Here is a 16,081-nt window from a genome sequence, read left to right as displayed (position 1 = left end):
GCATTTATGATTGTGAAGCATTTATTTCAGGCGCTCATATACGTTAGTTCTATGCAACATGCCACGGTGCCGTGAATAGGTCCGAATAATCAAGCATATCTAGTCGGAATTTCGGTCGGCGACTTATTTTTCTCCGAGTATATATATAGCGAAGTCACTTTCGATTCCCATCGACTTCGTTATAATCGGGCTACACTGTACTGCTAAGAGCATTTCTGCAATGCCACAAACTATCCGCAACAATGAAAACGAGCAGTTGAAAACATAAAGAGCAAAGGGATATCATCTTTGTCTAGAGGGTTTTGTGTGGCGTGGGAAGCCTGGGGAACGTGCAACCTTGTTTTCATTTCCTGTAAATAAATATCTGGACTCCCATACTGTAAGCCTTTGCTGCGGACTGTGCAAGAGCATATACACATGTACGCACACAAATACACAAACATATGCACAAGCACACACACACACACACACGCTCGTTAGCCGCTGCAATTAGATTAACAATTTTAATGCAACAGAATTAGAGGGCCCGTTCTTAAGAAAAGCTGGTACACTGCAAAATTCTCATTTGACATGACAATACGACATTTTTTCTGAGGAGAAAGAGGTGGTCCGCTGCCCTTTTGGTGGAAAGCCGAGCGTGCTACCAATAGACAACTCAGGAACATTTACAACTCAGGAACATTCGTTCAAAGGCATAAGTTCAGAGGCCATGTGTGGTGACCTCATACCGCAAATTAGGCAACAGTATATTACAGCAACGCTTAGCTAAAAAGTCACCAATCGCTCACTTCCTCTAAACAGTAATAGTTGTAATAGTTACAATAGTAATAGTTGTAGTTGTAATAGTAGGCTGAGCTGTACTTGGCAGCGGAGATTACCGCAGCTTCAAGATCATAATACATATAGGCCTAGCTGGGAACAATACCGGAATCTCACCGCATATAATTTCTCAACGGCTTCTGCAACGAAGGCCTTGTCTTGAAATGGTCTCTGGTCTTTCACGTTGGCCGTTCTTGGGGCACCTTGACTAAGGCGGTCAATCTGGGACATACTTGACGAGCTGGCAGCAAAGAGACCAGCAAATAATAAAGCTCGAAACAAAACAAGTCAGCATGCAAGCACATTTTTCCACACGGCTAAAAATACGGCAATAAATTTTGGCATATTGAACTGAGAAAGCTGCACAAGATCGAGCTCTCTCGATCATCAAGTGACCACCCATCCTATTCCAGGAAAATAATTTAATACACACGCCACTGCAAATAGACAAACCAGGCGAGAAAACCAGGTGGAAGCACTAAGTAGCTTTGTCATTTTGCCAAAAAACATTTGCTCCTGGGGGGCTCTCAAAACTCAAACACTGCTACCCCATAGGCTCTCCAATAACCTGCTCTTCTCCAACTTTAACATATCCTATAAGAAGACCTTGGGCGGGTTTATTTGAACTTTGGGATGCAACTTCCAGTTAAAGAAATTTCCCCAACCATCACTGGCTTGGTTGCGTTTGTGAAGTTTAACGTCCGAAAGCGACTCGGGCTATGAGAGACGCCACAGTGTAGGGCTCTGGAAATTTCGACCAACTGTGGTTCTTTTAATGTGCACTGACATTTCATAGTACACGGACACCTTGCCTTTCGCCTCCACTGAAAAGCAGCCGCCGTGGCCGGGATTCGATTCCGCAGCCTTGGGCACAGGAGTCGAGCGCCCTAACCACTGCACCACTGTGGCAGGAGTTTCTTACGTGCTTGAAACTTGAGTACGAATCATCGGTATGGGATCCTGCTTATGTCACCCTATCCCATTCTCTTGAACTTGTTCAAAATAACTATCGCTTCATCCTTTCCAATTACAACAGAACAGCCAGCATATCAACAATGAAAAGTAGCCTTGAATTATCCTCTTTAGCGCCTCGCCGTAAAATTTCTCGATTAGCATTATTTCATAAACTATTCCACCATCTCATACTGCATACTGAACTGATTCTAGAACCACTCTATCTTTCCTATCGCATTGATCACATCCACAAAGTTGGACTAAGTCGTAACACTAAAACGTTTTTTAGTCTTGTATCACGCATACATCTCGTGAATGGAAACCCTTTCCTGCTGAAATTGTGTCTATCAATGCTAACGAACTGTTTCGAAATTGTTTAGCGAATATTATATGATTAGGAGAACCTTATTTTTAAAGGTCAACTCCTGGGGTTTTTCCATCATTCTGTGTTTTTGGTTGAATTACATTCCTCGGCACGTCCTGACTCGAACACAAAAAACCGTTTTTCGAAATTCCAATTAGAAGTATTTTTAAAATGAAAAAACAGCAAATCGAAACCGAAACTGCTTTCACGGCCAGAAACGACGTCCCAGGTGACGAAATGGTGACGTCACACTCAGTATTAGAGAAACACTCGTACGTGCATTGGATGGTGAAAATAACGTATGGAAATCATGAAGCATTGCATAAAATGTCTGAGGTAGTTCAATATAAGCCTCACAATTTCATAATCTTGCGGGAAGTGGACAGTAACGCCGGTATACTGTTTGTGACGTCAGAAACTCAGTGTTGCCGGCAGAAATAGTCTCAACTTAAGCCATGAAAACAGCATATTTTAAAGTCGTGTTGCGCGCGAACGGATTATCGTACGGCGCCCAAATTTTGCAGAATGCGTCAGGACGGAGAGGAGAATCTACAGTAAAAATTTTATTGGAATATTCGAATGTCGAAAAACCCCCGGAGTTGCCCTTTAAGTCTTGATGCATTGTATGATTAAGTAATATTTAGTTAACCCTGTATGATTAGGTGATACTTGTTTCAGTTTAAGGTGATACAGTTCAACTGGATTTCTTGTTCATTACTCGATACTTTTGACTACTACCCTCTGTAATGTCTCTGGTCTTCACGAAAAATAGATATATAAATATCTGCTCCTGATGGACCAGCCCAATAAGAGCACCAAGATACATCCCTTGCCTGCAGCCATTTGCCATCCAAACAGCATACTAGTTTCTATAGCACCCAGCAATTTAGTTTGCACAATAGGCCGCACTATCTGGTAGCCACAGCAAGAAGCGCGAAGGCGTTTTTGCACACGACTCGCTTTTCTACCGTATTATAGCAAGGGCTATTTGGGCTATTGTCTTTCGTGTCCAAAAGTGGTCTATTGTATCCATTTGCAAGTAGTGCATCCGTTTCTGTAGTTAAGGCCCCAATGGCTTCGTTGCAGCTGTGTAATCACCAAGTTTTGAAGTTGTGGGCACAGATACAGCAGCGAGGCATGGTGCGAGTATGTATAGTTTTCTGTTCATGCCTTCAGAGAAAATAAAAAGGCAAAAAATTGCATCACCATGCGACGAGTCAAGTGGACTACAGTCTGTAAAGAAATTGCACGGAACATAAATTGCTAAGGAGAAGGCTCATTTTTCAGCTACAGTGAATCAGATAAACTTGTTTGTGACGGTACAAGTAGTTAGGATGAGGCAATCACTTAGATGCGATGGGTAACTGCTTTGTCAACGTTTCCCGATTTGTCGGTTCCTGCACTTCCCAATAAAACTGCTGGCATCGTCCTTTCAAAGTACAGACACTACATGAGTTTTTTAACTAGTTCGCGAAGCACTGTGCTCCGTTGTGTAGTGTAAAAATTGTTCTTTTAAAAATGATTGCAAAGCTACTGGTACACATGTTGGTCACAAGTTATGCGAAACCTTGTTCTCCTGAAATCGTCATATCGATTTGGACGTGCTTTACTTTGTCCCAATTTCTCATGATATCCACGATGGCACATGGTCAATGCCAGCTGACAAGAATCGCCTGGGGGTGGCGCTGTCAAGTACGTTTCTTGACCGCTGTGCACTTCGCACTATGATATGAATCAACCAGAATGATTATATTAGTGAATATTCTGCTATCATTCATAGGAATAAATACTGTCACATCAGCCAAGCAGATGACAAAAGAGTGCATATGAAATCCATGATCTGCCCCGTCGCAGTGGCTAATGCATTGGTTGGAGTGCTCAACTACTGAGTTGGAAGATTTGGTGAGACGCCAGCTGCGTTTTCAACTGAGGAAAAAAGTAATGCGTCCGTGTGCTGTGTGACGCCGGTGAAAGTTGAAGAATCCCAGGAGCAGTGGCATGGTAGTTCTTGTATGTTAATCTCCATAAAACAAACCAAATGCGTTACATTAGTAAGACAAATAACTTGTATGCATCGCATATTTTTTTTTTTTTGTGCTTTCATGACAAATAATGGGTTTAACTCACTATATTTGTTGCAGCAGATTAATGATAATCACATTTGATGCATTTCAGCTTTGAGTTGGCATAGATATATAGACTCACGCGAGTTGGTTCATCATAGTAATACGATTTACAACGCAACAACTACACTAAAAGAAGAATATGAGGCACAAGGCACTGAACTACATTAAAAGAAAAATATGAGGCACAAGGCACTGTGTTTAGGGTCTGCTCAAATCGCCTGACTAATCAAGATTTGAGGGTGCGTTCCAAGTGCTTTGAGAATGGCGAAAAGAGCAAGGCTGGAAAATAAATGCCAACAAGTTCTCATCTACCCGCTTCGCTGTTCGAATTTTCTGTCGCTGCGGTTGCACCTGAGGAACAACAAAATCATACCCTAGTCATCTATAATACAATAATGTATAGTGAACTAGAGTATTCTAGTTCACTATACAATAATGGATGACTGTAGCGAGCTTTAGCACCAAGTACAGGTGCGACGTTATGAAATTCGAACAGGACAGCACGTATGCGCCGCGCTTTTCACATTTATTTCTATTGCGACAGTTCTTGCAGTAATCCCAGCTGCCTACAAAAAGCAGTAGGCCTTCCGGGCACTGAATAGAGGGTTGTTTTCCAGCAAATGAAGTCCCTTCCGCGTTCATGATGGCCCGAAATAGTCGTAGAGGCTATCGGTAAGTTGGAATCCGCAATGCAGAGCCCGCGGCATTAAAAACGCCCCAAACAAATGCACTTTCGGTTCAGGCGGAGGAGGAGGAAAAAACATTTATTTAAACCCAATAACTAGGCCCTGGTGATTAGGTGGTCGTGTCCATATCAGGCGGCCTCAGTCCGGGATGCTGGCAGCTGCTGCTATCCCGCGCGCCCGCTCGATCAGCCGTTGCTGATCTTGCAGGTGTGAGCTAGACAGAGCAGCTTCCCAAGAGAAGACGGTGGCGTGGGGAATGGGCGGGAAGCCTTGTGGCTTTGGACACGCTCATATGGAGTGGTATAGTGTTGGCTTGGTGCTGGCGCATGATTGGCCGATCGAAGGGTACCGCGAGGGAAAGAAAAGGTGTTTGTGGTAAAGGTTCGGGAATGTGTGCGTTTGAAGTTGTCGCTAGGTAGTGGCATCTGCTCTGGAGAGGGATTTGTGCGGTGCAGGAAGTGTTCTTTGTTGTTGTCTGCAGTATTCGAGGGTAAATGTGTACATGAGTGGTTCTGTGGTGGTTGATAGCTGAGAGCTTGATGATGGCCTCGGAGCATCTTCCTCTCCGGTTTCCGTATTAGCTGTTAATCGGCCGTCTTCAGTCTTCCCTCCTGGTGCCCGGCAAGTTAGTTCGTGGGCGAGCGCGTGGGCGCGCTCGTTGCCAGAAAGAAATGTGTGACCTGGTGCCCAAAGTATCCGAATAAGCGGCGTGAGCGTCTTTTCGTTGCACTGACGAAGTATCTGGTGGGTTTTGGGAGACAGCAGACCGGTTGAGAAGGCTCGGCATGCTGCCTGTGAGTCTGTGACAATAGTGCAGGTTTTCAAGTGTTTGTCCAGGGGGGACAAACACCCATCTGATACATCATGATACATCATGAGATGTATCAGATGGCTGTCTCTTCCGCCGTTCTGATTGAGGTCGTGAGGATGGAGCCTGTTACTTGTACCTGACCGTCATCGTTCGTGACGGCCAGGCTCGCGGCAGGTTTGCCGGGGTAGCTTGTTGCGTCGGTGTATATGAATTCATTATTTCTTAATGTACGTTGAAGTGCCCGTACTCGGGCCTGCCGTGGGCCCGCGTTAAGATCTGTATGCATGTTTTTCTGGATTGGGGCCACTTGGATCTTTGCTCTCATTAAGGGGTCCATGGGCTCCGGATCTGGTGGTAAGGGGGTGCTGGGGGCTGGATACCCGAGTCTCGCGAGTAGGGCACGTCCGGTGCGTGTGCTTCGTAGTCTAGTTACTTGTCCTGACCGCTGTGCTTTATTTAATTCCACCGTATTGTGGATGCCTAAGTGAGGAAGGCGTTGAGTGGCCGCGTGGGGAGGGACACAGAGTTCATGAGTAACGTCGCTGTTTACAGCGCTTTGCGCCGACACCCGATGGAGCGGCTGTCAGTCGCAGCTCTTGTCATGAGAAAATGACGCATGGCCTTTTGTTTCCAATTAGAGCCAACTGCTGAAGGAACCTTGCCCAGGAAATCTTCCCGGCTGCCGAAAAAATATACACTGCCCATTTTAAAGGCGTAACTGACAAACGCGACGTTGGTATCGAAGCACCGAACAGCAACAAACTCGTGTCGAGCTCAGGGCCTGGACAGCCCAGGCGCGAACGGTAAAAGTGCGTGCTATGTGGAGAGAAACAATGCGTTTCTCCTGTTTGTCCCTTAAAAGGGTAACTCACCGTCGAGACGCTGATGTTGCAGGCGTCCATGCAGAGCGACTGCTGCGTGCAGTCATAACGCCAACAGAGCTGCGTGCAGTGCCGAGCGACGAGCTTCGTCGCGGAATTTGTGTGCGCGGCGTGACGAAGCTTTTCTTGGCCGACCTTCCGTGCCTGACATCCATGGCGCAAAGTAACTGTCAGCGAAAATTACAAGAGCGCAACACACATCTACAAACGCCAGCCACCACCTAGGTGTTCGAGATTTAAACGTTGGCCGTTTTCATGATGCCGTTGCGCGCGCTTATTTGAGACATGTGACCTTGCATGTGACCAACAAACGTGAAGCCAGTGCCTCTGGCGGAGTTTTAAATGTGCTGTAACAAACAAAATATTGAAAACAAGGCAAATAATAGTTTTAAATCTTTAAAACTTTTATTAATTATTTGAGTAGCATCTATTAGGCGTAACTGCAAGTAAAGGTGTGCGCAGTGGTGAGCATCTCCATCGGCGCGTGGTTTAAACAGTTTAAATATGCGTTTGTGGAGCGCGACTTCGATGTCACGTTTCGTTCGCGCTGTTCACCCGACACCCTGCGTCAGGATTTGGCCACTTCAGCTTTTTCTGGTGCAAAACAAAGCTTTTGCAATCAATCAATCAATCAATCGGGCATCTGCGCACCCTCTCTACAGTGTCTAAAGTACTCTGATACATACTTGCAGGGCTTAAAGCCATGGGGTTTTTCGGGGGGTGGGTCTGAGATTTCCCCGGTAGCATTTAAGAGGGTTCTGAGACCCGACTACGCTCTAATATTGCATAAGGACTGCATGAATAGGAAGCAGGTTGCCATCTTTTTCTCGTCAGTAAATGTCGGAACATTCCTGCTCTGTTCCGGCAATATCTAATTAAATAACATATTTTCTAAAACCTGAGAAGGAGAAATATGAGTTCTCCCCTTATATTTGTATAAAACGACGTGATGCGAAGATTTCAGAAGGATGCTCGATTCGAGCTACCATGGCTCTCGTGTGTAGCAAAGAATTTTCAAGCCAAAGCCTTACTATGCTAGGTAGAGTCGCGCTTCGCGTGTCTAATAAGGAGCAGGAGGACAGATGAAGCGTCCACAGAAAAATGAGACAGATACTGTGTCTTTCCTTTCCTATAAACCAGCACACAATGTTAGCGTGGGCTAGCCATTGACCCTCAAGGATCTGCAGGGCAAAGTGTGCCTATAAACATACTGTGCAGCCATTGCGTCATACTGAGTAATCCGCCATATTTGCGTCGTTGTCAGCAGACAACGCAGCACCACACTACAGCAAGCCGCGTTTATCATCGCGTAAAATGCCCGCAGACGACGCTGGTGCGATTGAACAGGCCGACTGCGAGTTCTTCCCGATTCCCAAAATATGCCTGCACGAGTGCGAGAAGGCGAAGAAGCTCTCTGAGCGACACCGACGCGAATGGCTCACACGCGCCATCAGACGCGAGATTGACGCCAATCCGGGCAAGTAGTAAACTAGCCCCCGAACTAGAAATCATGAATTCGGCGATTTCGGCGGACAGCCACAACTCCATGTCTATAGTGCAGTCGTCTGCGCGTAGCATGAACGAGTGTGCGTCGCCTTTTCTTCATAGCACACCCGATCTTTCGGGCACAGCTTCGACGCATATGTTTCCGAGGAATCTGCCGACACCTCGCACGCACATGGGGGTAGGGCACGAATAACCTCGTGCTTGCTTGGTGGACCGTCGAAAATTACAAGGCACTCGGTCAGTCTTCTGCTACCAGCGACGACAACATGGCGGATTACTCAGCATGGATCGCAAGCTTCCTGCAGACTCAGAGCCAGACATGGGTGACAATGGAGACGGCAGTGCGTTTAGCGCTCTGCGATGTTAATTCTGCATAGATCTAGTATTCACCAAAGAAACAACACAGTCTAAATTCATCGTTAGCCAAGTTGAAACAATAGCTCACTAGTTCTCTGATCATAAAGCTGTATGCATTGCGCTTAGCCAGTATAGAAGTCCAAATGTCTGAATAAGGAGTCCTACCACGCGTAACCATGTTATGAAGTCTTGTTTAACTATGCTAAACATCCGCTAACTTTTTAGCTGTGCCGGCACGAGCACCCCATGCGAGCGTTATCGGAGGCTTGTATTCTTTTTGCCGATCTCAGAAATTAATTTTGCGCACACTCACTGAACGTAGGTAAACTAGGAGAAATTTTACCTAATTGTTCCCTCCGGTTATTGTTCTGTTCTCAATTTGCTCCAGCTTCGCGACGTGTCTGAAAATTTATTTACTGAAACTAGAAAACGCACACGAGCGGCACGGCCGGTCTCGAGGGAGAGCGCGCTTTCCCTCGAGACCGGCCGTGGCATAGCATGGCCTCCGATGATCACCCCCGCGCACGTGCGCGCGGAGGTGATCTCGGAGGCCATGGGCGTAAGAATATTGGCTACGTGCCCGCCACCAGGCGCGCAACGGTCGTCGCTGCGTTCAGCGCCTCTGCTGGCTCCTTCAAGAGTCCAGAGTGGGAAAGCGGCACACCTTAAATAAACTTTTTCGGGCATCTGTTCTGCTCCGAGTTCTTACTAATTCAAGTTTCTGATTGAGATGAGCTCATATGAACATGTGCGGACTGCCCGGTTCACAAATGACGCCACGACCGAGCGTTTGTGAGCTAATGTTACGTTCACAGATTTAAAATCAAGGTACCTGCCTGAATGGTTGGGGTTCCTATACATGCTAAGCTTTAGCCCGAAAGGCGTGCGCGTTATGAGAACCTTCGTAAATGGAATACTTCCGTTTTCTTCTGCAACAGTGAATCTAATGAAGGCACCTGATTGTTTAGATGATCCAGGAAGCGTCGTACTTGTGTCTTGTCGAGGATGCAGAAGCAATCGTCGACATATATATCAAAACACTTTCGCTTGAGGTTATAATGTCTGCGGAATTTTCCTGAATTGCATCCATCACCAAGTTTTCCGTAGCAGCGTAGACAGATGCACGAAGCGGCTCCGAAAGTTTGCAGATCCGTTGTATACATGAATTATATGTTTCTTAATTAAGCAGGAGCTTAGAAGGCTGTATACATCTCAGCGACTTTAAGATGAGTCCTTGATCAGCAATCACATGCATGTGTCAATGGCAAGTCCGACAGGAATGCTTGTGAATAACAAGCACATGTCGAACGACAGTACATCACAGAAATTTCAAAACGACATAAACAAATTGCGGCAGGAGCCCACCTAGTTTCAAGGTCACCACTGGATTGGTCATACTCGGATTAGGTTGGACATCAATTTCGGTCATTGTGGCGAGATCAAATTTTGGGGGTTCTGGGGGCAAATTTCGAGTGTCTATTCAAATTTGGACGTAACCAACGAGTTGGTCATACTCTGATTATATTTGATAGCAGATTTGGTCAAATTTTGGTGGTTACCATCAAAATTTCAAGGTCACCACTGAATTGACCATCGTACAATTATGTTAGACATTGATTTTGATCAAATTCTGACGAGGTCAAATCTTGGAGGTGCATGGCCCATCCAAACTCACTGAACTGGTTACACTCGATTTACTACTTTAGACAAGAATTTTGGTCGATTCTAATGAGTTAAATTTTGGGAGTGGCCCATCCAAATTTGGTATCACCATCGAGTTGCACTGGAATTAAATTGGATAACAAAATTAGCCAAAATAATTCGTTAGGACACGCTCTGGTGACAGGATGTATCCACACATAACACACACACGTACACACACACACACACACACACACACACACACACACACACACACACACACACACACACACACACACACACACACACACACACACACACAAACACACACACACACACACACACACACACTCTCTCTCTCTCTCTCTCTCTCTCTCTAGTTACACCACCCATGAAGAAAATAATATATTTGCATTAAAAATGAAGAAAACAAGTCGCTGAAGCCCCACCACGTCCCATCTCGCCAGCGTCACTTAGGGAGAGCCCAAAGAATAGCCGCACCAAGCCAGCCCCGATGACGTCATCTGGGAGGTTTTCGCGAGGGGAGGTGTCGCCCTAATCGGTACCGAGCGGTCAGCAGAAGCCCTTTAAAATTTTGTAAATTATAGACTCTACGCAAAACTTTTAAATTTGACTCGAACACTGAGACCACCTCTGTGGATTTCTTGAATTAGAATACTGTCAGAAGTACCGTTTTAGTGGCCCTCTAAAAATGTCGCGTTAATAATGCGCGTATTTCAATGTAACACATCATTGGTTGCTATCACTCATTTCACTTTCGTGGGCATGTAACATTCATTCTTTAAGACCCCATGAAATGAGCCACAGCATGCCAATTACACAGCGCGCGACGATTGACGAGACCAACGACGGAAGCAGTGCAATGTTTGAACGATGACGGACCGAATTCAACACCATACGGGCTGACTTAAAACTTGGCGGTCGAAATCCTTGTCAAGTAAATCGGCTGAAGTTACAGTGTCAATTGTTTGCCTACTTGGCCGAGCACAGTTCTTTCTTTGTCGCCGTTGGACTTTTCTGTCGTCGTCCAAAAAAGAATCCAAAATGTGTGCCAAGCTTATACTTTACGTCATTGGGGCATCATGCATGGTTTCTTATCTGTTACTTGTGCTAGTTATAGATAGGTCAGCTGGGTGGCGTCAAGAAACTATAGAGGCACAGGAGGCGAGGGCATCAAGGCACCTTACGTGCTTCGCATAGGAGTTCCGATACAATGTGATCATGAATAAAACGACAATGCAAGCAACCTGCGCAAAAGAGCTGCATTAGGCGCCCTAAGCGAAATTCGACAGTGACCGGTGTGACTGCGCTTTCACACAAATGCCATCCCTTCTGCAGTAGCAACAGTGACCACCACGGACCAATTTTATCCATGGCAGTCCAGGAGTGGTGGCTATGTGGTTATACAGGGAGCTTGCATGAAGCGATGCATGCTGTGTAATCCGCCACGATGTTGTCGTTGGCAGCAGACGACTCAGCACGTCAAGTTTACACTTAGCATCGTCTACATGGTCGCGTAGTGCGCGCAGATGATGCTGGCGCGATCGGACAGGCCGACTACGTCTGCACGAGTGCGAGAAGGCAAATGATCCCTCTAGCGACGCCGACGCGAATGGCTCGCACAGGCCAACACACGGAGATCGACGCCAATCCGGGAAAGTATATCAAGCTACTTACCAGAACTAGAAGTCATGAATGTCGGTGATGTCAACGGGCGGCCACAGGTCCAGACGCATAGTGCAGTAAGTCGTCTGCGCGTAGCGTGAACAGGTTCGCGCCGCATTGCTTTGCATTTCTTCATAGTGCGCCCGATTTTTCGGGCACAGCGTCGACGCGTGCGTTCCTCACTGATATCTTGCAAGATATTGCACGCACGTAAGGGCAGCGCACGAAAAGCCACGTGTTTGCTCGGTGGACCGTTCAAAACGACAAGGCACTCGCTCCATTCAGCCTGGCTGTGCTGCCCGCCGTCTGCTGCCAACGACCTCATCATGGCGGATTATCCAGCATGCATCGCTTCATGCAACCCAGGTTCGATCCCGACCGCGCCGGCAGCCTTTCGATGGAGGTCGAAAGCAAGGCGCCTGTGTACTGTGCGATGTCAGTGCACGTTAAAGAATCCCCCAGGTGGTCGAAATTATTCTGAGCCATCCACAACAACGTCCCCAAGCAGCACACCAACAATGGACCAGCGCTGGCGTAACATTGGTAAAAAACGGCACGAAAGTCGGACCGTCATTGGCATTTAGGCCAAAAGAGACTTTTTCCAACCTTGGGCCGACGTTCATGCCACGATTGGACCACTGTCCAGCCTACATTTGTCCGACATTATGCCATGATTGAACCACTGTACTGCCCATATATTCATGTTGGCCCGCCGTTCACCCATGATTAGACCACTGTTATGCCGATGTGATAACATTGGCCCGATATTCATGCCACAATTGAACCTGCATTCAGCCAGTCTACCAAAAGTGGACATGCCACAATTAGACCATTGTTTAGCCTATCTGTTAAAGCTGGCCCAGAATTCATGCCATGCATTTTCAGTGCATACCAGCTAATATTTACATTATACAAGCCACATGCTTTACTACTGCCAAACTGCAAGCACCATTTATATACATGCATAAAATCAGGCGCAACAAAAATCAAAGTGTGACCATTTATTTAAAAATAAAATCGTCCCTGGCTGGCACACCAGGTACAGAGAGGCAACCCCACAGATTGCCGGCAGGCTCAGGTGCCAGCAGGGCCCTGCGAGGCAACACTGGAGGTGTGGGCCGGGAAACGTTGGGGCCGGGTGAGGCAGCGAGGGTGCCGTACTGGATGTCGCCGAAGCACAGGGGTTCGGTGTGGTTGCCAGGCTGGCGGTAGAACTTGCATTCAGCGTCTCGGCAAAGCGCCGCTTTCTACCGCCACCACGGTCCACTGACCCTGGCAACCACTTCTTAATGAAGCCGTGCGCTTCGGCAACATCCACGGTAGTCTTCTGGCAGATGGCATCTGCACAAGATGCCATAAGTGGACATTTTAGGCCAACAGGAACACTTTGTTGGCTCACAGAAATCAAGCTTATTTCACTGAAAGAAAAAACAGAATAATAAAAGGTAGCGCAAAAGGACGAGGGCGGAGGAACCAGCCCAGCAACAAGTTTTATTGAAAAAAAAAAACAAAAGAGGACACACAAGTAAATGTTACACGGAATGAGCCTCATAATTCAAGGACTAGGCAACCAAATAAAACTTTAGAAAAAACTCTCGCAAGAAAGCTCTTCTAACCAACTTTATATAGCTACTAGTACACTATGGTCCACCTTTCAAGGACTAGAGGGGGAACACAAATAGCTGGCCAGTGCAACATGACTGCAATGCTGCGAGAAAAGATGGACTTGACTGGTTTGAGGGCTTTTTCAAAACACATTTGCTGTTCATTCTTCAGATGCCCACTGAGGAAAACTGCAACCAGCCCCACGAACAATTGCAGTAACAAAATATTCATCTGTTATAAAAAAGAAGTCGTAAGCTGGGTAAAGTGGTAACAGATTTTACAGATGAAAACAAAGTGCAGAAAAGCCTGTTACATGTGCTTTCATTCATGTTTTAAAATTAAAAGCTACTGTAATTAATAAAAATATACCTGTGACCACCTTGCACAATCTTAGGCCGATAAAGGAAAGTTTTCCTTTCCGGCCGTGGAGACTGTACATGCGTTGTACCGATCAGGGACTCTGCGCTGCCCAGGGATCGCGCCTAAAATCTGACAAGGAATCCCACCTGATTTTAAAATGAGCAGGCGTATAAGTAGGACGTAGAAAACGAGTAATTGGGGCGTCGCTGAACCGGTAAGCGGAATATTATGTAAGATTTCTCTTTCGTGCTTGGTGCTTTTATCTCTGTTTTATGTTCTGAAGAATTGGAGTTTCTAGATTTTGGCTTCAAAGCGCGACCTGACTGCCGCATCTGCCTGCCAACTTGGCTGAGAGCCGCACTGTCGCTTCACTATGGAAACCCTCTCACCTGCCATAGTCGATGCTTGATAAGTATTTGTGAGTTTTAATAAGAGAAGCCTCCCTTCGCGATCGCCACGGAGACGGGCAGTGTAAGCACTATACTACTAAGTGCCGCCCATGAGGATGGGCAGTTTGCTCAGGCACATGATCACATGACTAGGCATGACTCAGCATGACTACGAAACGACCATGTATGTCAAACGACTTGTAATGACCGCATCTGACTAGAAAGGAGTAAATATGAGTGGTAATGACTAGGCATCACTCAGCATGAGTACGGAACGACTAATATGCCAAATGACTTGTAATGGCCGCAACTGACTGGAAATGAGTAAATATGCTTAGCTATGAATGAATGGTACTGACTAAAATGACTCAGCATGACTACGAAACGACCAATATGTCATACTATGAGTTGTAATGACCGCAACTGGCTTGAAATTAGCAAAAGATGAGAGGCAAACGATAGGAGAGGGGCAGGCTTTCGCTGTTCTCCTCTGAAAAGATATCTAAGAGCCCTTATATTTTTGTTGCCCTTCAGGGCATGGCGGAGGTCTCTGCACAGCTGTAGCATGCACCGCTATTCCTGGAAGTTCCTGTGGTCGCAGGGGCAACTGCAAAATTTCGCTTGACGCTCTATCCATCACTTCTTAGCAAAACTTCCACTTGTATCCCCCCCATACCGCCCCGCCGGGGTGGCGCAGTGGTTACGGCGCTCGACTACTGTTCCCAAGGACGCGGGATCGAATCCCGGCCTCGGCGGCAGCTTTTCGATGGAGGCGAAAGGCAAGGCGCCCGTGTGCTGTACGATGTCAGTGCACGTTAAAGAACCCCAGGTGGTCGAAATTTCCGGAGTCCTCCACTACGGCGTCTCTCATAGCCTGAGTCGCTTTGGGACGTTAAACCCCACAAACCAAACCAACCAACCAACCAACCCCCCCATACCGTCGTCTCCGAGTAGCGATAAATCCCCCCTTGCACTGCAGTTAATAAATTTCTTGAAATAGTTGTAATCTTCGGTTGGAAAGCAGATTCGTTTGGATTGATTTCGCTTGGTGTACTGTATTTTTTTTTTATGCGAAGGCTCCACTACGAAAAGCTTCATTAGATGTGGTGTTAAAGGAGCTATGGTGTTTACTTTTAAGTCGATGCTTGAGCACCCACTATCTCCCCATACCACGCCCCAGACACTTTTTTTTGCTCCTTGCCTTTCATTCGACCACTGCTCTGAAAGGCTATACGCAGCCACGTTATAAACGCAAATCAATTGAAGGGCCACAGTTCGCCAGTCTTTTTCTTTTTTCTATCGACGAAGAGATTTTGCTTCGAGAAGATAATCGCAAGCATGAAGCAGCACTGCAAAACGGTATATGGAAAGCTAAATACGTGTTGCAAGAGACGCCGTACTTAATCTCCAGTCTCGTACAGCTAGCACTGACGTACATGTTCATGAATTACACAAATTCGATGGCAAGGAAAACAAGCGTAAAAAGGACAGGTAAGGTAATGCGGAAATAAAATTCGGAGACACATATTTCTTGATTGCATATAGTGGTAACAGAATTCAAAATGTGTCAAACCAGTGCCGAACGAAAGTGCTTCGATGGCCTAGGACCAGTCGCCACCTATGGTTGAGAGGTTCGATACCCGCCTGATCCCTCAATCCAATTTCCATATCATTTTAACATTCCTACATCTCGACAACCATGTGACTCCATGACTATGAGATGTCACGACTCGTGTTACGCGACGATCCCTTCGAGTCTCCAATTCTGAATGACAGCGCCGGTGAAATGCAAGAGTTTTTCGGAGCTAGCGTTTGTCAGCTTGTTCAGCGGATGCAAGCGTTTGTCTTTAGCCGCATTACTTAATTTCAGACACCAAGTCAAACCAACGAGAGCGT

At 46.4% G+C, this 16,081-nt stretch overlaps 1 protein-coding gene across 1 annotated transcript in view; it reads right to left on the bottom strand.

Moving 5' to 3' along the window:
- The window catches only part of LOC146186024 (kinetochore protein NDC80 homolog), a 38,644-nt gene extending 31,706 nt beyond the window's left edge, over positions 1–6,938 (bottom strand). Inside the window, exons 1-2 of the mRNA XM_084606955.1 lie at positions 6,633–6,938; positions 937–1,060 (exon numbers count right to left, since the gene is read on the bottom strand). Coding sequence (XP_084463081.1) covers positions 937–1,060; positions 6,633–6,796 — 288 coding nt within the window. The 5' untranslated portion in view covers positions 6,797–6,938. The remainder of the gene's footprint in view (positions 1–936; positions 1,061–6,632) is intronic.
- Between the last annotated feature and the right edge of the window lie 9,143 nt (positions 6,939–16,081).

The sequence above is a fragment of the Amblyomma maculatum genome, chromosome 6 (genome assembly GCF_055883805.1).
Source record: "Amblyomma maculatum isolate TAMU_Amacu chromosome 6, ASM5588380v1, whole genome shotgun sequence".
NCBI lineage: Eukaryota > Metazoa > Arthropoda > Arachnida > Ixodida > Ixodidae > Amblyomma > Amblyomma maculatum.
Note: the sequence above shows the minus strand (reverse complement) of the source record. Positions and strands in the feature narration are given on the sequence as shown.